This window comes from Cimex lectularius, unplaced genomic scaffold (assembly GCF_000648675.2).
Source record: "Cimex lectularius strain Harlan isolate CLEC.00 unplaced genomic scaffold, Clec_2.1 scaffold26, whole genome shotgun sequence".
Taxonomy (NCBI): Eukaryota; Metazoa; Arthropoda; class Insecta; order Hemiptera; family Cimicidae; genus Cimex; species Cimex lectularius.
This window is the reverse complement of record NW_019392721.1, coordinates 2,721,488-2,746,568: the sequence shown is the minus strand read 5'-3', so window position 1 is coordinate 2,746,568 and position 25,081 is coordinate 2,721,488. Positions and strand designations below refer to the sequence as shown.

Here is a 25,081-nt window from a genome sequence, read left to right as displayed (position 1 = left end):
TATAAATAGAGATTCAGGTTTAATTTTAGAAATAGAAGAATAATTAGTAAAAACTAATTATTGATCTTAAAATACTTGCTTTTAACTTGATAATTATAGTAATTAAGTGGTTCAATTTTTTTGATTATTATTTTTAGTATCTTTTTTAGCGTCAATTTTTTTTCTATTATGTTTTTTTTTTCTAGGCGTGTATTATATTATTTTTAAACAGATATTCAGATTTAATTTTAAAAACAGAAGGATAATTGGTAAAAACTAATTAATCACCTTAAAATACTTGCTATTCACTTGATAATTATAATAATTTACTGGTTTAATTTTCATGATTATCACTTTTAGTATAATTTTTTTAACTTCTACTTTCTTAGCGTCAATTTTTTTCTATGTATGTATAGTATAACGTATAAACAGAGATTCAGGTTTAATTTGAAAAATAGAAGGATAATTGATAAAACTAATTAATGACCTTAAAATACTTGTTTTCACTTGATAATTATAGTAATTTACTGGTTCAATTTTTATGATTATTACTTTTAGTATAATTTTTTTAACTTCTATTTTCTTAGCGTCAATTTTTTTCTATGTATGTATAGTATAATGTATAAACAGAGATTCAGATTTAATTTGAAAAATAGAAGGATAATTGGTAAAACTAATTTATGACCTTAAAATGCTTTCCACCTTACTTAAAGATTTAATTGAAAAGTTTTTAATATGTTGGTAACCCAGGCTTTTATGTCTGTTAATGAATTTAGTAAAATAGATTTTCTGATTTAGATAAAATAATAAAACAAAATAGATTTTACAATATTCTTAAAAACTGAAATTTTTAAGAATTAAATTCACGAATTTTCTGGTACGCTTGACTAATTAATATATTACAATTAATCAAGGTTTTTAGTTGTGATAAAGAAGTCAATGGCTCGAGCGGGATTCGAACCCACGATCTTCGGCTAGATACGCCGCTGCTGTACCACTTGAGCTATCGTGCCCTCGATCCACTCGGACATCAACTTCCCATCTCAACCGCAAGGCGTATCAAGCCGAAGATCGTGGGTTCGAATCCCGCTCGTGCCATTGACTTTTTTATCTCAACTAAAAACCTTGATTAATTGTAATTTTTAAGAATATTGTAAATATTCTACTAGTACTAATAGTGGGTTTTAAAACATGCATTGAAAATTTCTTTTGCCCCTAAAAAAAGAAAAGTTTTATTTTTATATGTAATACCCCGATATGACATATCCTTAGGACGTATCTGTACCTACAACATGAAATGTAAATTCTGTGATATATCTTGAAAAATTATTTTAAATTGATAGTCGTATAGGAAAATTTATTATATTATTTGTCCACATTTCTCTTCAAATGAAAACCTTTGGTGTTGTTTTTTTCAAATATACACTACGCAAAATCGACATTTTAAGGAGTGGATTGTGTGGATAAATGAAAATATTTCAGTATTAACATTTTTGCGAGATTCTACGAGTAGATGAACCTGTATTTTCGCCGTTATCAATCCATCAGAGGCACCGAGAAAAAAAGATAACGAAGACAGATGCACCCTAGTCATCAAAATCTTATAAAAGAGATGCTACTTTACAAAAATCACATAGATTATCACTGAAGATGACGAAAGACTGAAATGCGTCTCACAAACCAACGCAGCAGGATAGGCAGACGAGAATTGTTTTTAACGACCAAATTACACGTTTATTACCCTGCAGGCCACATGGAGGTATCCCACAATTTAAGCACGAAACGTTTTCATGGCACATTTATTAGCCTAATTAAGAATATAACAATGAAAATACCACAACTAATCGGTCAAAATAAAAGAAAAGTTCGTAAATCTACAGTTTGCAAAAATATCGAAGTGGCATTGAAAAACCTTTCGGGTTGCTCAACGTCCTCACACAGTAGCAAAGCAATGGCAAACAATCCTTAATAAATAATAGCACAGTTAGAGACTTCGTGAAAAAGCTCATTCAAGTTACATGGAACAATAAAGGCGTTAAGCACCTCGAGCTTGTTCCGTATCGCCAAGTTACTGAGTCAGAACTTTATACTCGGCAACATAGAGTTTTAAAAGCAAAATAGTTTCGTTTGAACAAACAAAAGTTGGAACTGTGCCTTTGTGGTTTAAAGGGGCTTAACGAATACTTTGCCAAACGGAGAAAAAAGACAAAAATTGATAAAGAAAGTCACGCCAAACACAATTTATATCACTTTTTTATTCGGAGATCGTGATATGAGGTCTGAAAAACATTTTCTTTTTCGTGCCAACGTTTCGATCTTTATTGAGATCATCTTCAGAGCCAGGGATTTATAAATATTGTTTAAATTTTACAAATACATGTAGGATGTGAAAAAATGAATTTATACAATATTAGAAATTTTAGATTAAAAAAATGAATTTATACAATGCTAGCAATTTTTTCACATCCTACATGTATTTGTAAAATTTAAACCATGTTTTTAAATCTCAGGCCCAGAAGATGATCTCAATAAAGTCCGAAACGTTGGCATGGTAAAGAAAATGTTTTTCTAAAACGTACGTCACATCAGACCGCATCTCACGATCTCCAAATCATAAATCATTGACTAACGGTCACTAAACACCACACATTTACATCTCTTTACTGCATTTTTTCTATATCGTCATCATCATATCGCCATTTGCAGATTCGAAGTATAAGTGTGGAAAATTATTGATGATTTGTTTAAAAATACCCATGAAACCGGAATCTAATTATTTATCAAAACGGTTTTTATGTTCAAGAACTTTTCGTAACAAACTAGTATCTATTTTTCCATCTTAAATTTTATAGTTTTTCCTTATTATATGATCTTTCAAAACTGATAAATTTTATTGTTTTGCAGTTGTTCTTATTGATTTCCGTTCTACTTTTTTTGTTATGTTAATTTTTTTACGAGGGTTCGCAACAGCAGAGGTTCAACCCTCTGGGTGCCGATGTTATTGAGAAAAGCGACCCTGCATTCGAACCCGGGACCTTTACCGTACAGTGCTGAGCGCTGTGTCAACGCTTAAACCGTCGCGGTTACCGATGCCCGAGTATGTTAATTTTGTTAAAGAATTTTTATTTCTTTTTCACGCTCGTTATTGTTGGTCCATGTTGATATTGTATTAGGATTAGTTAGTTGATAAAAGGAATTGTTATGGATAGTAAAGTTAGTGTTGTAGTAAGGAACTACGATAATTTCTGTGAGGATTTGGAATTATTAAATGCCCTGGATATTGTTGTAGGTTGCTTGAATACGATTTGTTGGCTTGCGGTTTCAACCTCCAGTGTGTTAAGATGAATGGAAAAGTGAGGAATATAAATGGTATAAAGGATGGGACAAAGAATGTTCCCTTGTGATACACCAGTTGTGATTGAAAATTCCACCTGTATGCCGCAAGGCTTGTCAGACCATGAGTTGAGTTTGGTCGGTCAAAACAGATGTCGATCCTAAAAGTCTTCGTAGTTATCCAAGTCTTTTATTTAAGTTTCCTCTTAAGTCTCGTGAAGCTATTCGTAGTGGAAGTAGCTCCTTGTTGATCTTCAGTAGATGGCAAGTGTAAATGTACAATGGGTACAATTTCCTCTTTTGCTCTTGTCCTCCTCTTTTGGCAGTAGTCTTTTATAAGCTCAGGGTGTTCTTTCATGTTGGAGGTTGGTTGAATACGATTTGTGTTAGGAGTCTTGCTGTTTTAACCCCATAGTGTTCTGATGTATGGAAAAGTGAGAAGTATAAATGGTATACAGGATGGGACAAAGAATGTTCCCTTGTGATACACCACTTGGCTTGATTGGATTGCTTGGCTGCATTCCAAAATTCCACCTGTATGCCGCAAGGTTTGTCAGACCTTGAGTTGAGTTTTGTCGGTCAAAACAGATTTCGATCCTAAAAGTCTTCGTAATTATCCAAGTCTTTTATTAAATTGTCTCTTAAGTCTTTAAAGCTATTCGTAGCTGTCTAAGTCGTAAGTATCTAACTCTAGTGGAAGTAGCTCCTTATAAATGGTATACAGGATGGGACAAAGAATGTTCCCTTGTGATACACCAGCTTGTATTGGACTTTATATCTAAATATTAAAGCTTAAAGGCGATCCTCAGTTATATAAATATTATTCAGGTTAAGGTATGTTCATAAAGGACCCTATCAAAATCCCAGGCAACATCCAGAAACATACCCAATGATATTTTTTGTTTTTTAGAGTCAGCTACTAATGGGGTCAACTACTCTGAAATTAAATAATAAAATATAATGAAGTGGTGCTTACCAAAAACGAGACTTAGGGCATAACCGAACGGGGCTTGGCACCATATGAGACCGGATGTGTATATGGCTTCTGCGGTGCCGTTTATATATCCACCACCAACCCATGTTGCTGAAAAAATTAAAATATATTTATTAATTGTTTTTAATTTTAATTATTAAATATTTTCTTATTAGATTGTTAAACTGCCTAGAAATAACTTGGAATTCCGTAAGTAAACCAAAAGAAAAATAATCATGTAAAATGTAACGGATTATTTTAATTTATATTTGATTAATTAAAAATCGACTTTATAGCGGATTTTTTTAATCAATTTAAGTTTGTTCTTTTAGGCTCGACCGGAGTCCAAACAATTGAAAATGATCGTTAAATTTACCTGTCATCGTGAATATCCCGACGAAAAGGCCGATGCTCCTTCCCGCGAGCATGACCTCCTCTTCCGAGTCATTTCCGGCCTGTTTTTTCCTCGCCGCCCAAATCCCAACACCCAAAATGAGCAAGTAGAAGAGTACGACGGAAACCACGCCGCTTATGTTAATCATGATCTGAAAATTTAAAAAAAAACATGAATAAATACGAGCTGTGTCCTTTCGAAAAAACTTTACAGACATCAGAAGCAAGCCTGAAAATTGAAGCTTTCATACAATAAATCAAAAGTTTGAATGTTGTTAAATAAAACAAATACTAAAGATTCTTCAAATAAAAAGTAGTGAAAAACAATTTTTGATTCCAACAAAATTTTCCTCCTAGGATAATAAACCATTATTTAAACGTTTGGTACATCCCATAGACCAATAATTTAGGAATGGTTAGGTTTAAGGTTAGGTTAGGTTTAGGTTTAATGTGGAACTACAACGTCGACGGGTGGTACAATGTGGTTAAGGCTCGGGCCCAAGAAAGGTGTACCTCGTGTCCTCATCCTCGCCCCTCCCTCACTCGATTTCCTTCAGTGTTCTCTGTGACCCCTCCCAACACTTGGCTACAGGAGGGGGGTGTCCTGGCGCAAAATAATGGTGCAGTCCTGAGGGCGTGGCATCCTCTCTAAAGCACAAGCTGTACTCGTGTCGGCATTGGGCGGCGGGTGCTTTATCAGAGGCACACGTGGGTTACTGTACCTGATCCTGTCTGCCTAGACAGGGGAGGGTGCCTAACCATCTGTACTACGGGGTAACAGAAATGTTCCAAGGTTCAGCCCCTGTTACGCTGGGAATGGACTCGTAGTGGTACGAGGTGACGCCCGTAGCGGGAACATAGAGAAGAGGCTGACTTCTATCTGTAACCTTCGCACAAAACTTGCCTATGACAATCGTTATAAACCCGGCCTCATGGGATACGGCGGATCGGACGGCAGCGTATAAGCGTTGAGGACGCTATGATTATGCTGAAAAGTCCCTCGAATGGGAACGGGTAGTGAATCGGTTGCTCCATTGGTACAAGGGGGGTATCCGGGCGCAAAATAATGGTGTAGCCTGAGGGCGTGGCAACCTCTGTGAAGCACAAGCTGTACTCGTGTCGGCCTTGGGTCGGCATGGGGCGGCGGGTGCTTTATCAGAGGCACACGTGGGTTACGGTACCTGATCCTGTCTGCCTAGACGGGGGAGGGTGCATAACCATCTGTACTACGGGGTAACAGAAATGTACCAAGGTTCAGCCCCTGTTACAATGGGAATGTACTCGTAGTTGGCCGTGGTGAGACCCCTGGCGGGTACTTAGAGAAGAGGCTGTGAGACCATCGTTATACACCCGGACTCACAGGATACGGCGGATCGGACGGCAGCGTATAAGCGTTGAGGACGCTATGATTATGCTGAAAAGTCTCTCGAATGCGTGAGTAGTGGGGGATGGGAACGGGTAGTGAATCGGTTGCTCCTACGTGTATACTTGCACGTAGTGTGTAGGCTGAGCTCGATTGGAGGGTTTAACCACAGGCGGTCTCCTCAGGGAGTGGTTCGCAATTCCACTACAAACCAAACCGCGGCCGGAGCAGATCCGGTAGTTTCTACGCTGGGGAAGCCCTAATACTCTTGGAGATAAAGTGGCCTTCTCTATCTAGGGAGCGCGCGGGAGACCAGGCTGATGTATTTCGGCTTAGGTAGCCCTGTGCGCGCGGCGTACGGTTCGTTGCTTAATGCGGGCCCGACCACTCGGAATGGGCAATCGGAGAGCGAGGTTGTCTTGGCACATCGAGGCTGAGCTGCCTCTACACCAACGTTGCGGCAGTAACACCCTTCTGTTCTATGCGGAGGTGCGTCAGGTCTGAACTTATACATCAAAACGTCCGATAAGGCCGAATAGGCCAGATGCGGGCGTTAAAGATTCTCATAGACCTTTTTAGGACGAACATAACAACAATTTAATATATATAGATATGAAAATTTATTGTAAATCTAAAAGATCTTAGTTATTATTTAAAATTGTTTAATATAATTATGTTTAATTTTTTGCAAGATTAAGTCGGTTTCAGTGTGAGGGATGAATAAATTGCCTAGGTGGAAATCAATTATTCTACTATTTCAATCGTGTCTAAATGGCCTATAACTAATTATAATTGAATAACTAGTTTATCTTCAGGATTTTCATATGTCACAATTGAAAATTTTCAAGGATTTAAAATTCGTAAAATTGGGTAAACATTTTTTTTAAATTTCATCAGCCGTGAAAGACGGCGTATTTTTCTTTTTTGGCGTGTTTTAACATATCATTTATCGGTTAATGAATAGGGGAAAAAATAAACAAAACCGCGTGTACTTAATTGTCCATCGGTTCGAATGTCGAACGGAATCATTGGCACCAATTGTCCCGTTTAAAAGCAAAGCATAACTGAAATCACTTGGAAATAAACAACCTTCGAATCGATTTCAAATCATTTGCAGATTCATAAAATCCAGTTCGATTCAATTTTTTAAATCGAAATTTAGAAAATCGAAGGATAATTGGTAAAAAAAATTAACTATTAACCTTAAAATACATGCTTTTCACTCGGTACTTATCGTAATTATCTAATTCAATTTTTACGATTATTTTTAGTATAATTTTTTAATGTACATTGTTTTCTATGCATCTGTAGTAGAGTTTGTAAATAGACATTCAGTATTAATTTTAAAAATAGAAGGGTAATTAGTCAAAATAATTATTCGTCTTAAAACACATGCTTTTCCCTTCATAATTATAGTAATTAACTTGTTCAGTTTTTCATAATTATGATTTTTAGAATAATTTTTTTAACGTCTATTTTTTCTTTGCGTGTATAGTGTAGTTTATAAAGACTAATTCAGGTTTAATTATAAAAAATAGTAGGATAGTTGGTAAAAACTAATTAATGACTCAAATAGGTTTCGCGATCAGATTGACCAAATTAAATTATTTTCAATTAATTAATCTTTAAATAAGGTATTGGTTGAGATCAAGTGGTAGAGCAGCGGCGTATTTCTTCGAATGAGTTCGAATCCCGCTCGTGACACTGACATGTTTATCTCAACCAATACCTTACTTAAAGAATATATAATTAATGACCTTAAAATACTTGCTTTTAACTTAATAAGTATAGTACTTAAACGGTTAAATTTTTTTGATTATTATTTTTAGTATAATTTTTTTTAGCGTCAATTTTTTTCTATGTATGTTTTTTTCTAGGCATGTATAGTATTATTTTTAAACAGATATTCAGATTTAATTTTAAAAACAGAAGGATAATTAGTAAAAACTAATTAATGACCTTAAAATACTTGCTATTCACTTGATAGTTATAATAATTAACTGGTTCAATTTTTCTGATTATTATTTTAAGTATAATTTTTTTTAATGTCAATTTTTCTAAGTATGTATAGTATAGCCTATAAACAGAAATTTAGGTTTAATTTTAAAACCGAAGGATAATTGGTAAAACCTAATTAATGACCTCAAAATACTTGCTATTCACTTGATAATTATAATAATTAACTGGTTCAATTTTTCTGATTATTATTTTTAGTATAATTTTTTTAATGTCAATTTTTTCTATGTATGTATAGTATAGTCTATAAACAGAAATTTAGGTTTAATTTTAAAAACAGAAGGATAATTGGTAAAAACTAATTAATGACCATAAAATACTTGCTATTCACTTGATAATTATAATAATTAACTGGTACAATTTTTCTGATTATTATTTTTAGTATAATTTTTTTAATGTCAATTTTTTCAATGTATGTATAGTATAGTCTAGAAACAGAAATTTAGGTTTAATTTTGAAAATATAACAATATTTGATAAAAATCAATTAATGTTCAATTCACTAATTTCGTGGTCCGCTTGACCAATTAACAAATTACAATTAATTAAGGTTTTTAGTTGAGATAAAAAAGTCAATGGCACGAGCGGGATTCGAACCCACAATCTTCGGCTTGATACGCCGCTGCTCTACCACTTGAGCTATCGTGACCTCGATCCACTCGGACACCAACCTTCCTTCTCAATTCAAAAAGTGCGGTTGAGGTGGGAGGTTGGTGTCCGAGTGGATCGAGGTCACGATAGCTCAAGTATTAGAGCAGCGGCGTATCAAGCCGAAGATCGTGGGTTCGAATCCCGCTCATGCCATTGACTTTTTTATCTCAACTAAAAACTTTAATTAATATTAATTAATGTCCTTAAAATTCTTCCTTTTCAATTGATAAACATAATAATTAACTGGTTCAATTTTTATGATTATTATTTTTAGTATAATTGTTTTAACTTCTACTTTTTAGCGTCAATATTTTTTCTATATATGTATAGTATGAGATTCAGATTTAATTTTAAAAATAGAAGTATAATTGTAAAACTAATTAATGATCTTAAAATAGATTTTTATTAGATAATTATAGTAATGAATTGTCCAATTGTTCGTAATTGTGATTTTAGCATAACTTTTTTTAATGTCTATTTTTTCTATGTATGTATAATATAGTTTATAAACAGATATTCAGATTTAAGTTTAAAAATGGAAGGTTATGTGATAATTGTAGTAATCAACTTGTTCAATTTTTCAGGATTATGATATTTAACATAAATTTTTTTAATGTATATTTTCTTCCAAGTATGTATACTATAGTTTATAAACAGACGTTCCGATTTAATTTTAAAATAGAAGGATTTTTGAAAATTGTAGTAATTAACTTGTTCAATTTTTCATAATTAAAATTTTAAAAAAAATTTTATATGCATGTATATTATGCTATTTTATATTATTACTACTTATTTCTATATTATTATACTATATTATATGTATCGTATATTAGTTTATAAACAGACAATCAGGTTAAATTTTAAAAATAGAAGATTGGTGAAAACAAATTATTGACCTTAAAATACTTGCTTAATTATAGAAATAATTATTTTAATCAATTAATCCTTTCGTGAAGTTAATGTTAAAAAGTTATATCGTTTGAACATCGAACAAGTTGAAATCGATTTAGTTTAATGTATTTTTATTAACGAAGACCTTAAAATATTGTAAGGTCATACGTTAAAATATTTTACCATACGTAGGTTGTTTTTAAAGCTTTTATCAGTTTTTAAAGTAATTTTTTAAATGTCATATTTTCCTGTGTATTTTTTATAATTATAATTTTGAACATATAAACGTGTAATTTTTTTTCACTAACTTTCAAACTTAATAGGATTTTTTTTTAAATATTCATCTAATGGAGTTATTTATATTCAGTTTTTAAAAAAAAATATGATAAAGTCCGTTTATATTTTAAATTTAAAACAAAATACATTTAAAGACTATGTTTTAAAGTCAATTTAAAGTCTAAGAAAATTAATTTATAACCATGTGATTATTTTACAAATCCTTTGGGGAAAATTATCGTAACCAAGAATAATTTTGTTTGACAGATATAAAGGTTTCGTTTTAGGCCAATTTAGGAATTTACAATAAAATTGAATAAGTCAAATTTACAAAATGGAAGCATTCCTGTGCTAGGATTTTCTTAAGGCTAACCTTGATGAACACCGGGTCGTCCCAGTCGTAAGTGAAATTTCCGTACATGTTGTATCCTTCCAGGTGCAAGGACGGCCAAAAGGAAGAAAAAAACAACCGACACTACATAACAACCGGACAAAGGAGGCACACTGCCTCGGATTGAACGGCGACAAATTGATTCATGGCTAGGGGGTCAATGAGTTTGACATTGTCATAGAACAGTAGTCCGCTTCTCCCTTGGCTCGTGTTTCTACGAAAATGATTAATGAAGAATTATTGGTCCTAGAACGTGGGACAATAATCAAGAAATCTTGCACCAGGACCTTTTCGAAAGAGGATTATCACCGTCATCAAAGAAATTAAAACAATCTAAATAAAAAACAGTACATTGTTATTTAATTCCCTAGCTTTCGTGGTCCGCTTGAACAATTAATATCTTTCAATTAATTAAGGTTTTTAGTTGAGATATCAAAAGTTAGTGTCACGAGCGGGATTCGAACTTACGATCTTCGGTTCAACACGCCGCTGCTCTACCACTTGAGCTATCGTGACCTCGATCCACTCGGACACTAATTTTCCTTCTCAACCCCACCTTTTGAAATTTCCCTCCTTTTTGCCATTTTTCTAACGTCGTGTAATCAATTTGATTCTCGGCGACAAATGAAATGGCCACGGAGAGCTTTAGTGAGGTATACTTCATTTAAAATTATTAAATTCACTAGTAGTCGTGGTCCGCTTGACCAATTAATATCTTTCAAATAATTAAAGTTTTTAGTTGAGAGTTAGTGTCACGAGCGGGATTCGAACCCACGATCTTCGGCTCAACACGCCGCTGCTCTACCACTTGAGCTATCGTGACCTCGATCCACTCGGACACTAACTTCCCATCTCAGCCCCACCTTTTGAATGTAGGAAATGAACACCAAAAAAAAGATGAATACAAGTTAACAGAATCATCAGAAGCAGCAAAAAGACGAGCGTCGAAACTAGCAGCGTATTTTATAATAAAAAACCATTATTCAAAGTAAATATATAATAGAAACCTTAGCATAATTCAACGAAACGATTTATTGGAGAGAATTGATATATGAATGAAAATCTTTTTGTTTAAAAAATCTCGCAAATTTAGGTCGCGAACGACCACCCTTCCAAACGAGAATTAACGAGAAAAGAAAAAGAATGAGAGAGAGAGAAACATACAGAAAGGCAGACATATTAAAAAATAAATTAACAGCCAATAAGTGAAATTATGCAAAGTAAGAAACCTAGCCCCTTCTGGTTTTTTTTTTTTTTTTTTTTTTTACAAATTGTAAAAATTGTTCTTTTTAATAAGAGTTTATATGTTTATTTTTACTTATTGAACTCAAAGAGATTCTAAAGTTTTAACATGTTAACGGAGCCCCGGCCCCAGTTTAATGCCCATAAAACAGTATAAACTTTCCAGTATCTTCGAGCGATCGAGCTTCCAGTCGGTTTGCAACTAAGTTGTCACGCCGTTCGGAAACGCCAGCGTATGAAAAGGCCTTGACCTACGTCTTTTGTTATTTTGAAGGGATTATCGATTATACTGTCAGTTACCTGAAGGCCATGCCGAACCGGCAAACTGTACCACCGTGAAGACAATAACGAAAGGATGAACCTGAAAAAGCCTGGATAACGATGTCTTGAAATCACCGAAGTAACAAAGCTTCATCATCACTACAGAAAATCTACTGGCCATTCATGTTCTTGGAGGTCTTCAGCAGCGTTTTTATATATAACAGAAAGTTCAAAAAAATTTAAAAATAATTAATAAAAACAATTTATATTTTATTGAATCAATAGTTCTAATTAGTACGATTGCTTGTAATTATGTTCCTATAGTGAAATTAAATTAAACTCATTAAATCGAAGAATTTTTTAATAAAAAAAATATTTTAAACATAATAATTGGTTTACTAGTTTTCGTGGTCCGCTTGACCAATTAATATTTTTCAATTAATTAAGGTTTTTAGTTGAGGTAAAAAAGTCAGTATCACGAGCGGGATTCGAACCCACGACCTTCAACAAGGCTTTTGAAATAGATTACACGACATTTGAAAAATGGCAAAAAGGATGAAAATTCAAAAGGTGGGGTTGAGACGGGAAGTTAGTGTTCAAGCGGATCAAGGTCACGATAGCTCAAGTGGTAGAGCAGCGACGTATCTAGCCGAAGGTCGTGGGTTCGAATCCCGCTTGTGACACTGACTTTTTATCTCAAATAAAACCTTAATTAATTGAAAAATAATAATTGGTTTTAATCAATTTTAGAATGTTTCGTTTTCCAACGTTACTAATTATTATTTTCAATCACTTCCCAGATATTCGTATAATTGGCCTTCAAATTTAAATTTTCTTTCATTCTTACTATATTAACGACATTGAAAAGAATGGTTTGAGAAATTTTAAGTTTTAATGAGGCAGGAATTGCCTTAGAACTTTATTAGAAAATATAATTTTTTCCAACTCAAATTGAGATATTTTTGGTTATAAATTTTTTTGACATTAAAAAAACATTTATATATTTATTAAAAGATTGGTTGTATGCTGATGATATTTGACATCTTGCATGACTAAGACAGTTTAATGTGATTTATAATTAAATACGAAATTTTTTTGACTTACTTATAAATTTTTTTTTTAAATTATTACTGTTAAATTTCTCCTGGTCTGTCTACGCTCGCTGTGTTGGTCTTTTTTTTTATTTCTCGTGTTAGGACTTGGTGAATTCTGTCACTTGAGACAAAAATCACACAGGTTTAATACTGACGATGTAAAAATATAGAAAATGGTCTGACAGGCCAACCCAGCGAGGATAGGCAGGTAGAAATAATCAATAACGAACAAATAACATGTTAATTCTATTATAATTACATTCTTAAATTATTACTTATTAGATTCAGCTATCAATTGCTTTGAATAAAGTGTGCTGTAAAATCTCAAAATATAAAATGTGATAGAAGAAATCAAAACCTAAAAGAATTTAAACACTTGGGCCTTTTCTCTTCCATCACATTCTGTATTATTACAACTAAAATTATATCAAATAACATAAATAATTTCAATTAATTCTTCTTTTTCTGTAAGGTCTTGGTTGAGAAGAAAAAGCTAGTGTTACGAGCGGGATTCGAACCCAGGACCTTCGGCTAAATACGCCGCTGCTCTACCACTTGAACTATCGTGACTTCGATCCACTCGGACACCAACTCTCCATCTCAGTCTCAAATGCGAAAGGTTGAGGTTCTCAATCAAGACGTTAAATAAAAAGAATAATTATTTGAAATAATTAATACGGTCAATTAGATTACTAAGCATAAATGGATTAGCATAAATAATGTTGCGAATGAAAAAAAATGTCAAACTTATAGACTAATAGTGAGCAAATTTTTATAAAAATATAGTTTACAGTAGTGAAACCGCAGTTGCCACGTGGTTAGAGTAGTCTTGTACTAGCCAACCTAGCGGTCCTGGGTTCGAATCTCGCATATGCATTGCTATTTTCAAATCTCTACAATAAACCTTTAAGGTGGAATAAAATAAAGTTTTATTGCGCTCTAACTTTCTATTAGCATTTTATTTTAACATTATTTACAAAAACCACATAACATGTTTTGTTGTTTTTTTTGTGTTTTTTTTTTAATGAAAACATTAGATTAAACGTCAGGCATTAAAGTTTATGTTTTGATAAAAAGCGATTTGTTTATATTTCTTAAGTACGGTGACATAAATTTATATTTTGAAGGAGTTGAGTCTAAATTTCATCTCAAATTACAGTTTAAGTAGAAACTTGATTAGAAAACTTTTTTAAATTTAATTAGGATTAATTTTCTATAAAAACCAGGTGTAAGGTAAACTGAAAAAAGAAAAGAAGAAAAACATTCAGTTGCTTCTCATGTTTTTGATAAATATATCCTTTTCAACAGGACTTTTAAACTATTATTAATAATTCACAAGTTTAACAAATATGAACATACATTTAGAATCCATTATATTTCGAGGTCTGATTTACCAAATAATTTTTTTTAATTAATTAAGATTTTTATGTAAGTTATTGATTGAAATAGAAAAGTTTTTTTAATTTTTAAAATTCACTTATAGTATTGAAGCATAACTGATGTGAATGATCAGTAATTATGATTATTAAAAGTTATGTTGATTAAAGTTATATTAAAAGTTATATTAGTTGATCTCTCAAAAATATTTTTTTTAATTTATATCGCTTTCGTTTATGTCCGTCGGGTAGAAAGAATTCTTTTTTTTTTGCCCTTCTATTGATTTTTAAATTATAAAGATTATAATTTTTCGTTGTTTAAGAAAATCCACTGAAATTGTAACTGCGTAAGGATTCAATTTCATCCTTTTGCCTAATCAAACCACTTTTAAAGGGTAGCGGGATAAAACCGTCGGCGAAGCCGGTTTCGCCGGATCTTTCCACCCGGCATGTCAAAGTAAATCTTCCGACCGTAGCTCACGGCGATGCCGGGTCATTTATGCTTTAACGCTAGAGTCGGAAACGAATTATTTTTCGATTGGAAAAACACTGTTTAGTACAGATGACGATGAAATTCAATATCGTTCAGTTCTTTAAATGGATTTTTTTTTGTCCGAATTAAGCATTTTTATATCTTTCAGGGGTTCACGGTGATGACCTTACTTTAAAATGTATTTCATATAGAACGGTTTAATTATTGTCTAAAATTACTACTAAGTCACTCTAAAAGAGAGAGAGAGAGAAAGAGAGAGGAAGAGCTATTATTTGGCTAGAAAGGTAGAAACATTGAAATAGAAGAGAAAAAGTAAATGTTTGGCTAATTTACAGTTTTTATAGCTGCCATTTATAAACGAGCCAACTTATAGAGCACAATTGACTCGAAAAATTGAAAAACCAACGTAATTGTACTAAACAAATAGCTTTTGTATGTAATACTTCGAATTTTACAACTTTATTTCGATACCGTTTAGTCCAACTACCTAGCAATATTGAAGTTTAATTTTTTTTGTAAAATATGAGTGATAAATGCACATATATAATTTTTACACTGTGTTCAAAAAAAGGGGTCAACGCTGACCAAGCAATTTTTACAAAAAACGCATATTTTCAAAAAAGTGACTAGAATGTCGATTCCCACCGTCGCCTCTGGCCCTTTTTTTCCCGATAACCCCCAATTTGAACACACAAGAATTCGTACCATGGCTAATATGCAAGATCATAAGGCCAATAATAAAAAAAATTTAAAAAAATAAAAAAATAAAAACTTCATTGAGCAACCCAAATTGCTCAGTTTCAATGTTCAATTTATCATAAACAAAATTGATTTTTTCTAGATTGGGAAGGTTCTGAAAAAATCAGGGGGATGTTGAAAAAATAGATGTGTATGTCAATATGTAGATATATGAAAGACAGAGAGAGAGAAAGAGAGAGCGAGAGTGAGAGAGTGAGAGAGTGAGAGAGAGAGAGAGAGAGAGAGAGAGCTATTATTTGGCCTAGAAAGGCAGAAACTTTGAAATAGGAAAGTAAGAGTGAATCTTTGTCAAATGTTATGCTAATTTATAGTTTTTATATTTACGTATCTATAAACGAGTCAACTTTTAGAGTACAATTGACATGAAAAATTGAAAAGTAATGTCATTTTATTAAAGAATAGTTTTTTTTAATTTTACAAGTTTATTAATGTACGGTTTAACCGATTACCTAGCAATATTGAAGTTTATTTATTTATTTTTTTTTTTTTTTAATAAAACATGGAATGATAAATGCACTACAAATAACTTTGGCACTGTTAATATTTTTTTATATACTGAATCCGAGGACTACGTAATCTCGACATTTGTACACGAAGTTTAAAAAAAAAAAAGAAAAAGAGGTCAACGCTGACGAAGCAATTTTCACAAAAAAACGCACATTTTCAAAAAAGATACTAAAATGTTGAGAAACTTCATTGATCAACCCAAATTACTTAGTTTCAATGTTCAACTTGCCTTAAATAAAATTAATTTTTTTCTATATCGAAACGTTTTTGATCAAACCAGGAGGCTGGACAGTCGTAAGTTTACACCCGATACATGGGTATGTAGTGTATGTGAACAAGAGAGACAAAAAGGTAGATAGAGAGGGAAAGAAAGAAAGAAAGAAATNAAAATTTGTTTTGTACAGATTGAAGAATTTTTTGATAATTTAGATAGAATGGGTTCCAAACAGGTGTAGCATATTCTAGTATGGGTTGTACAAAAGTTTTATAAAGATGGACAAAACAGAGGATTTTTAAATTCATAGGTGTTCCGAATGATGAAACCTAGCATCTTCATAGATCTATTTTTTATTGAAGAAATATGTTCTTTAAATATGCAGAACATATGCAAAAGAGTGACAACAGAAAAAAATAGATGATTTAAAAATCATAATCAGCAAGGATAAGTAAACCAAAAAAGAAGGTGTTGACCTACAGTTATTGTTCATGAAAATGTTTTTATAGATGTAGATGCTGTGCCATTTCAAAGCTTATCGTCTGTTCTGAACCTGCAGCACCTGTAACTGCTAGAAATCTGACTTGGTTTCAATGGTTGAATTTTTTCCTCGCTTACGACGTACATCTCAAAGCACTTCGTCCTTGCAGAATGTATAGAGCAAGAGCGTTGATGGTGAAATGTCAAGTACCTATCGACCCTCAATTAGACAAGTCAGTGTATGTCTAGTTAATTGCTATAAGTGTAACGGGTACTTGAGTGAATGCTATGTAAATAAGAAAGAACGCTTTTAAAATTGAGTTAGTGTGTTTAGGTTAAAACTGCTTATTATGTTGAAATGATCTTGTTGATAACCTAAATTTACCGGTAGCAAGGATATAAGGAGTTACCTTCTCGTCTTCCAAGCTGAAGTTCACGCAATCGAGAGATTTACTCAATTCAACTTGACTAAAGGGTACAAAATCAAGGACGTAGCTATCATCTCAGATAGCCAAGGAGCCATCGAAGTCTGCTGGGTCCCAGGACGCTTGGGAGTAGAAAGCAACGAGAAAGCGGACACCCTTGCAAGAAAAGGGGCTGCTACACTGCTGATAGGACCTGAACCCTTCTGTGGCATAGGAATCCACAGGACACATGGGAGTAGAAGGCAACGAGAAAGCGGACACCCTTGCAAGAAAAGGGGCTGCTACACTGCTGATAGGACCTGAACCCTTCTGTGGCATAGGAATCCACAGGACACATGGGAGTAGAAGGCAACGAGAAAGCGGACACCCTTGCAAGAAAAGGGGCTGCTACACTGCTGATAGGACCTGAACCCTTCTGTGGCATAGGAATCCACAGGACACATGGGAGTAGAAGGCAACGAGAAAGCGGACACCCTTGCAAGAAAAGGGGCTGCTACATTGCTGATAGGACCTGAACCCTTCTGTGGCATAGAAATCCACAGGACACATGGGAGTAGAAGGCAACGAGAAAGCGGACACCCTTGCAAGAAAAGGGGCTGCTATACCGCTGACAAGACCAGAACCCTTCTGTGGCATAGGAATCCACAGGACGTGGGAGTAGAAGGCAACGAGAGAGCCGACACCCTTGCAAGAATAGGGGCTGCTATACTGCTGATAAGACCTGAACCCTTCTGTGGCATAGGAACCCACACTATTACCGAGTATCTCAGACAGAAGGACAAAAAGAAAATGAAGGAACGATGGAATTCACTCATTGGACTCAAATCCAAGAACCTCCTAAAAAATTTCGGAAGGAAAGAAATAATACAATGTATCAAAGGAACCACGAAAAACTGCGGACTCTTGACTCTAAGTGGACTCTTGACAAGGCATTGCAAACTAAATGGACATTTGAAGAAAATTGGTATAATCCAAGACAGCTCATGCAGATCCTGTAAAGAGGCAGAGAAGACACCAACACATCTATTAACCAACTGTAGTGCCATACTTGACCGCATGAGGAAGTGTTTTGGGATGTCCAATGTGGCTGTAGAAGAAAAAAAGCTAAAACCGGGCTTAATCAAGTTCCTTGATGAAATAGGACTTACCGGTGTGCCATAGGCACAGAACGGGATACAATAGCTCCTAAAAGGGTACAGTACATTACACCCTGACTAATACATCTACATCATACAACTAAGGATATCAGACCGAGGTCTGACTCCAGCATGGCAAATGATCGCATTTGCAGATTATGTAATGAGGAGGAGGAAACAGCCACTCATATCATCTTCGAATGCGAAGCAACAGCTCAATGGAGGTTTAACCTAACGTACGAAAAAAACTCAAGGAACAAAATTGCAGCAATAACAGTCAATGACCTGATACTTATGAGAAGAAGGATTGAGTCTATTGACTAAACTAGGGAACTGGGAAGGTACAATAAGCCAGAAGGCTGCAGTGCCTGGGGAATACAAGCCCCGCTTCCCAGCATCCCTTCCACCATACCATACCATACCAGCATGGCAAAACAACAAATCGGGCAATGCTCGCAGCAGGTTTGATTCTGCAGATATGTATGCAACCAATCAATAATTTAATAATTAAGCCGGAAATGAACGGTCCTTCGACGTAATAACAACACATTTATCATCTATTAATAATTAAGTCACTTATTAACAATGTAATTAATTAATGCCCTCATGGTCAGCAGGTGGCAATCAGAGGGTCATTCGAAGGATCCTAACTCGACTCAGAATCGGCCATACGCGGTTGACACAAAAACTTATTTTTGAGCCGAATCCAACATGTTTTCAGCATGAAAAAAAGCTTGCTCGATGGTATAATTCCAGGATGTGATTCCTAGATTCCTAGGCTCCAGATAGAGAGGGGGTAAAACTGCCACCCCATACGATAACTGAGCTCAAGTCCGGTAGTAAATCTTTAATTTCTGTCTTCTGATTCTCGGTAGAAACTGTGGTACGTTTGTACTTAAAGCGTTTTTTATTGCAATAAATCTTATTCACTATTTTTCGTGGTCCGCCTGGCCAATTAATAACATTCAATTAATTAAGGTTTTAAGTTGAGATAAAATAAATTCAAAAGGTAGGGTTGAGATGGGAAGTTAGTGCCCGACGGGATCGAAGTACGATAGCTCAAGTGGTTAGAGCGGCGTATCAAGCCAAAGGTTGTGGGTTCGAATCCCGCTAGTGACAATGACTTTTTAATCTCAACTTAAAACCTTAATTAATAAATCTTATTATTGTATATATAACAAGTTTGATGAAAGATTTATTCGATTAATATTTCTTGAGAATGTATTTATAAGCGTAAATGTTGTTTGTATAGAGTACTCCTCATCACTCGAGTAAATAATACATAAACAAGACAAAAATGTATTTAAGAACGAATAAAAGAGTAAGTGCGATTCTGTAAAATCAAATCTCTTTTATCAGGAAGTGAGGGAACCAAATAAAATCACATAGACACACTGAAGATGGTAAAGTGTCGAAAAGTGTCTCTGTCATACTTTATAACGCTATATAATAGCCCATCAATTATTATTACCAATAAAATTTCAAATTTTATAGTTGATAACTTTGATAAAAATCTGACCATGAAATTTAATGTTCAATCTGTTCTCCCAAGCCGCTTTTTAAAGCTGAAAGGATTGGGAAATAAATAATCATCTCTGAGAAAAGCTTCAACCTTCATCGCTTTATAAGTATTATAAAACTAAGCTGAATTTTTTTTTTCATAAAAAAATAGAAATTTATTCAGATACTTACTTAGTCCTGTTTAACGGCGATTCTTCTCCGAAGGTATGGAAGAACTATTTGGGCAATAGACTAAGTCGCTAAATTATTTTTGTTAATTTGCTTAACAAAGACATTAAAGAGTGAATCAGATTAATTTAAATCTTGACTAATAAATACTTTTTTAAATCCTCTCTTGTTAATATAGTGTCCTCAACAAAAAATATATCTATCAATGCAATAACAATGAGTTTAACAGTCGTCGTTGGCTATTTATCACACTAATTGTGGCTTAAAAGAGCTCGGAAACAGCAGTCGCCCCACCTGAGTGAAGTCTTTTGTGAAGGGCTGTTTCGGGTTTTAAATGCCAAGCTGTACATGAGTGACCGTTTTAAGAACCATGAAAGCGAGCGAGAACCCCGAACTAAGGCCCCCGAAAAATCACTACAGCACCTGAAACAAACAAAAAACCAATAGGTTTAAAAAAATGGTGAAAAATTCAAAAACATATTTCAAAAATGTCAGGAGGTTATGCTGACGAGCGTTTACATGAAAGGAATTGATGGGGGTTTTTCAGACCTCGACGCGACAATTTTTTCTCATAACACCTGACAAGCCTCTTGTAAAATGTCGCACAAATATGTTCGATACGTTTTACGATGTTTGACAACATATCATTATTTTAAATATTACTTATCAAAAGGAGGGTAACGACATGAGTTCATCTAATTCAATAAAACTTTTGTTTTTTACTAAAAAATATTTTAAACTGCACGTAATGACTTGAACTTGGCCTCCATAAACAAATGGAAACCGGAGAAATGAAATCAAAATATTTTCAATTTTTTATTGGTTCTGTCCTTTTTTAGAGAACAAGCTTTAAAACGGTTTAATAACTTTCAATTAATTAATCCTTTAAATAAGGTTGAGATAAAAAAGTCAGTGTCAAGAGCGAGATTCGAACCCACGACCTTGAACTCATGTGGTAGAGCAGTGGCGTATTAAGCCGAAGGTCGTGGGTTCGAATCCCGCTCGTGACACTGACTTTTTTATCTCAACCAATACCTTACATAAAGATTAATTAATTGAAAGCATTTATTTGGTCAATCGGACCACGAAACCTAATGAAGGTTTTTAATAACGTTGAATTTAGGTAAAATTTAAAGGAATTATGAATGTCTAAGTGCAAAACGGACGCGGCTAGAAAATAATTACCACGGCTGATCCGGTTCAAAAATGTACATTTTTTTGTTACAAATAGTACGTAGATGAGTCAAAGAGTATGAAAACAAATCATATAACATATAATTTTGCCTTAACTATGGCGTAGTTTAAGTGCACCTGGATGTGAAAACACAAAAACGTCTTTTACTAACAATATGGACAATTAATCCATTTATGTTCTAATTGACAAAATTACTTATTTCAATTAATTATTCTTTTTATGTAAGGTCTTGGTTGAGATGAAAAAGTTAGTGTCATGAGCGGGATTCGAGCCCACGACCTTCGGTTTATACGCCGCACCGCTTTTCTAACCGCTTTTTTCGACCCACTAAGATACCAACTCCACATTTCAACCTGAAGGTTCAAGGTTAAGTTTATTAACTGTTTTTAAAGTGCATTTTCTAAAAATTCAGAATCACTTGACCATCCTGGTCCAACGTTCTTTGTTTGAAAAATGGCAAAAAGAGAGAAAATTCGCAAGGTTGTAAGTTGAGATGGGAAGTTGGCGTCCAAGTGGATCGAAGTCACGATAGCTCAAGTGTTAGAACAGCGGCGTATTAAGCCGCAGGTCGTGGGTTCGAATCCCGCTCGTGACACTGACTTTTTTATCTCAATCAATACCTTATTTAAAAGATTAATTAATTGAAAGAATTTATTTGGTCAATCGGACCACGAAACCTAATGAAGGTTTTAATAACGTGTGGTGATTAGTTTTAATAATGTTGAATTTAGGTAAAATTTAAAGGATTTATGAACGTCTAAGTGCGGAAAGGACCGCAGCTCGAAAATAATTGCCCCGGCTGATCCAGTTCAAAAATGGACGTTTTTTCTTTGCTAAAAATGTTACGTAGATGAGTTAATGAGTATGTAAAAAAATCAAACTTACTTTTTTAATAAATTCGCTTTTTATCTCAATTTATTGAAACCATGTTTTGCTTCTTGTAAATTTTTATCTGCTTAATCTCATTTATTGTAATAACTAGGCTTTACGTAAGGTTACAGGTTGAGATTAAAAAAATCAGCGTCACGAGCGGGATTCGAACCCACGACATTCGGCTCAATACGCCGCTGCTCTACCACTTGAGCTATCGTGACCTCGATCCACTCGGACACTAACTTCCCATCTCAACCCCACCGTTTGAATTTTCCCTCTATTTTGCCATTTTTCAAGAATTAATTAAAAGATGTTATTTGCTCAATCGGACGACGAAATCTAATGAATTTAATATTACAATAACATACAATCTAAATCGTGTTGACATGGCCTGAAATAAGACAATTGTTTAACTTAATAGAGTTTCATTGCAGAAGTAACAGTCGGATAAAATCAATAAGAGTTGTGATTTTGATTGAATTTAGTAAAGAGTTGTGAAATTCCGGATATCGGAAAAAAATTAGTCGAGCCAAAAAATGTGGATTAATGTTTGATCTAAAAATGGTTATTTATTGGCTAAAAAATGAGCCTGAGATGTTTTTATCAAAAATATTTTTGACTTATTTTACGTCTTTTTCTAACTTTTTATACAATTTATTTGAAATTATACGTAATCTCATTTAATATGATCTTACATATTATTTTCTTATCGTATATTTTTTAAAAAATCTACTGATATACGATAACTTTGAAATATATGCACCACAAAGACAGAAAATTACATTAAAAAATTATGTAAATTACTTAAAATATGTTTTTTCTACGGTTTTAGTGCTCATTGGCAAGAACACCCGAATGAATTTAATATATTTTGGCCAAGCATCATCAAAAAATATTTTATTAAATTCGGTAAACCCATGTCCTCTTGATAAGTAATATTTAAAATAATGATATGTCTTCAAACATCTTAAAATGTATAAAACATATTTGTGCGACATTTTCCAAGAGGTTTGGCAGGGGTTATGAGAAAAAATTAATATGCCGAGATCAGAAAAAAGCCCATATACTTTTATGTAAAACATGCTTGTTGGATTAACTAGGTTTTCTTGATATTTATTTTCTACTTGTGATATTAATTATTAATTAAATATTATTTCTAAAAAGAAAGAAAAGTAAATTTTTTTTAATAGTGTATTTTTACTGTTAGGACCAACGTTTATGGTCGGTCCTGGAGAGGTAAGCATTGTCGACAAACTTTCCAGCAAACTCCTCCTTGTAATTGAATAAAGTTCAGGTTCAGACAATTTACCCGATTGTCTTCAATTCAAACAAAATTGTTTAATAATATTTAACTTAAATGCTTATAAACATGCTTTATTGAATCATGCTATATGTTAAATACATATTATACACGGTGTCCCGTGAATCAATACTTCAGGAGGTCATCCTAAGCGTCAAATTGGACTAAAAAGCCCCTATTGTTCAAAACCTGATTCAAAATTGTAATCGAGATATTTCACTTTTCAGGTAATTTCAATCTTCTATATCTTTATTCTATAAAGTCCCTCGAGTCTCATCAAATGTAAATCCCTCGGTAAATTTAATTATATCAATAGAAAGAGTATGTAAACCCCTATAACATTCAGTTGTGATTTTATTGTAATCTTAAGCAAACAGAATACAAAATTCCTTAAAAGATAAACTTTTACTAATGTCTAATTTTTTTTAAAGTTTAAATAAGATTTTTTAATTATGTAAGTATTGGCAGATATGCTTACACAAAAGTTACCCCTAATATTGAGCTGTAAATACATACAGATATGTCCTCAAAAAACAAAAACATTTAATGTTTAATTGTTAATTATTATATCACAACCGGTTCAAAAAAATATTAGTCATGTAACTTCAATTAAAAAATAATGAAAGTATAAAAGATAAGTTAGTACAAAAGTGAACTTAAGAAAAAATATAAAGGTTCAAAGCAGTAAAATCTGTCAGGGAAAGTTGACATTTTGAACATTTAATTTAATCTTTTGAAGCTTTGTGTTTTTTATTCAATTTTGTACGAAAGCACCATTTTTGTTTATTTTTCAAAACTGTCTGTCTAGTTCATTGCATTGGTGTAATCAAATTTACAATAGGATTGACATTTTAAGAGCTTAGAACTTTGTGGAATAAATTTGTTGGAAAAGTGAAATACGTCCATTACAATTCAAAATCGGACTATGGACAATTGGTATGTTTTAGTTCAATTTGACATATAGGAAAACATCCTGAAATATTGATGTGAATTCACGGGTATCAAATATGTAATATATACTTTATTATTTTTCTCTATTTATTTACGTTAAAATTGTCTGAAATTATATTACAAAAATAACTTGACGTAATTTATCTACATAAATTAAAATTTAAATAATTATTTGACCGAAATTGACCACGTTTTGTCGGGTCACACAGACAACTTCAAAAAAACAATAACGGGAAAATATTAGGTTCTGAAATATAAACATTTATTATTTTATCCACCTTGCATTTCCCGCTATGTTTTTCCACAACGTTCAATTCTTTCATTTTGTTTTTGACAAGTTGTTAATTAAAGTAAACTGAAAAAAATATTAACTGGAAAAAGGGGAATATGTAAATTTAAGGTACACTTTGTTACAGTTATAAGAAGAATCTGCCAGCCCCAATACCCCTTTCCTAAATAGGCAGCTTGCAACTTTTAATAGTAAAGGTAAATTATTGATCTTTTATTATTGACAAGAACGAATTCACTTCCCTAGTAAATAGTAAAAGTTTGTAAGATTTGTTAAACAAAATTATGTTAACTCACTCAATCATTACTAACATTAGATCCAGAACCCGTAATTCTTCAACAACAACATTTGTTAGTACATAAACTCGAGTTAACAAACAAAGTAAAATCGATCAAAGTTTTTTTTATTTTTTATTTGCGGACTTCGATCTGTTTTAAGAGCTTAGCCAGTGTAAACCCGGTAAATCTAGTCAAGTCGTTTCCGTAAATAGAACGGTCAATTTTACTGTTCAATAAAACGGACTTTGTATTGT

The 25,081-nt window shown here is 33.2% G+C and overlaps 1 protein-coding gene and 1 non-coding gene across 2 annotated transcripts in view; both read right to left on the bottom strand.

Annotated features, from left to right (window-relative positions):
- LOC106664045 (high-affinity choline transporter 1) overlaps nt 1–25,081 on the bottom strand; it is a 77,110-nt gene that overhangs the window by 39,418 nt on the left and 12,611 nt on the right. Inside the window, exons 2-4 of the mRNA XM_014389415.2 lie at nt 19,945–20,364; nt 4,662–4,830; nt 4,289–4,396 (exon numbers count right to left, since the gene is read on the bottom strand). Coding sequence (XP_014244901.1) covers nt 4,289–4,396; nt 4,662–4,827 — 274 coding nt within the window. The 5' untranslated portion in view covers nt 4,828–4,830; nt 19,945–20,364. The remainder of the gene's footprint in view (nt 1–4,288; nt 4,397–4,661; nt 4,831–19,944; nt 20,365–25,081) is intronic.
- On the bottom strand, nt 11,016–11,088 carry Trnan-guu. The gene has a single exon. It is a non-coding gene; the product is annotated as a tRNA-Asn (tRNA).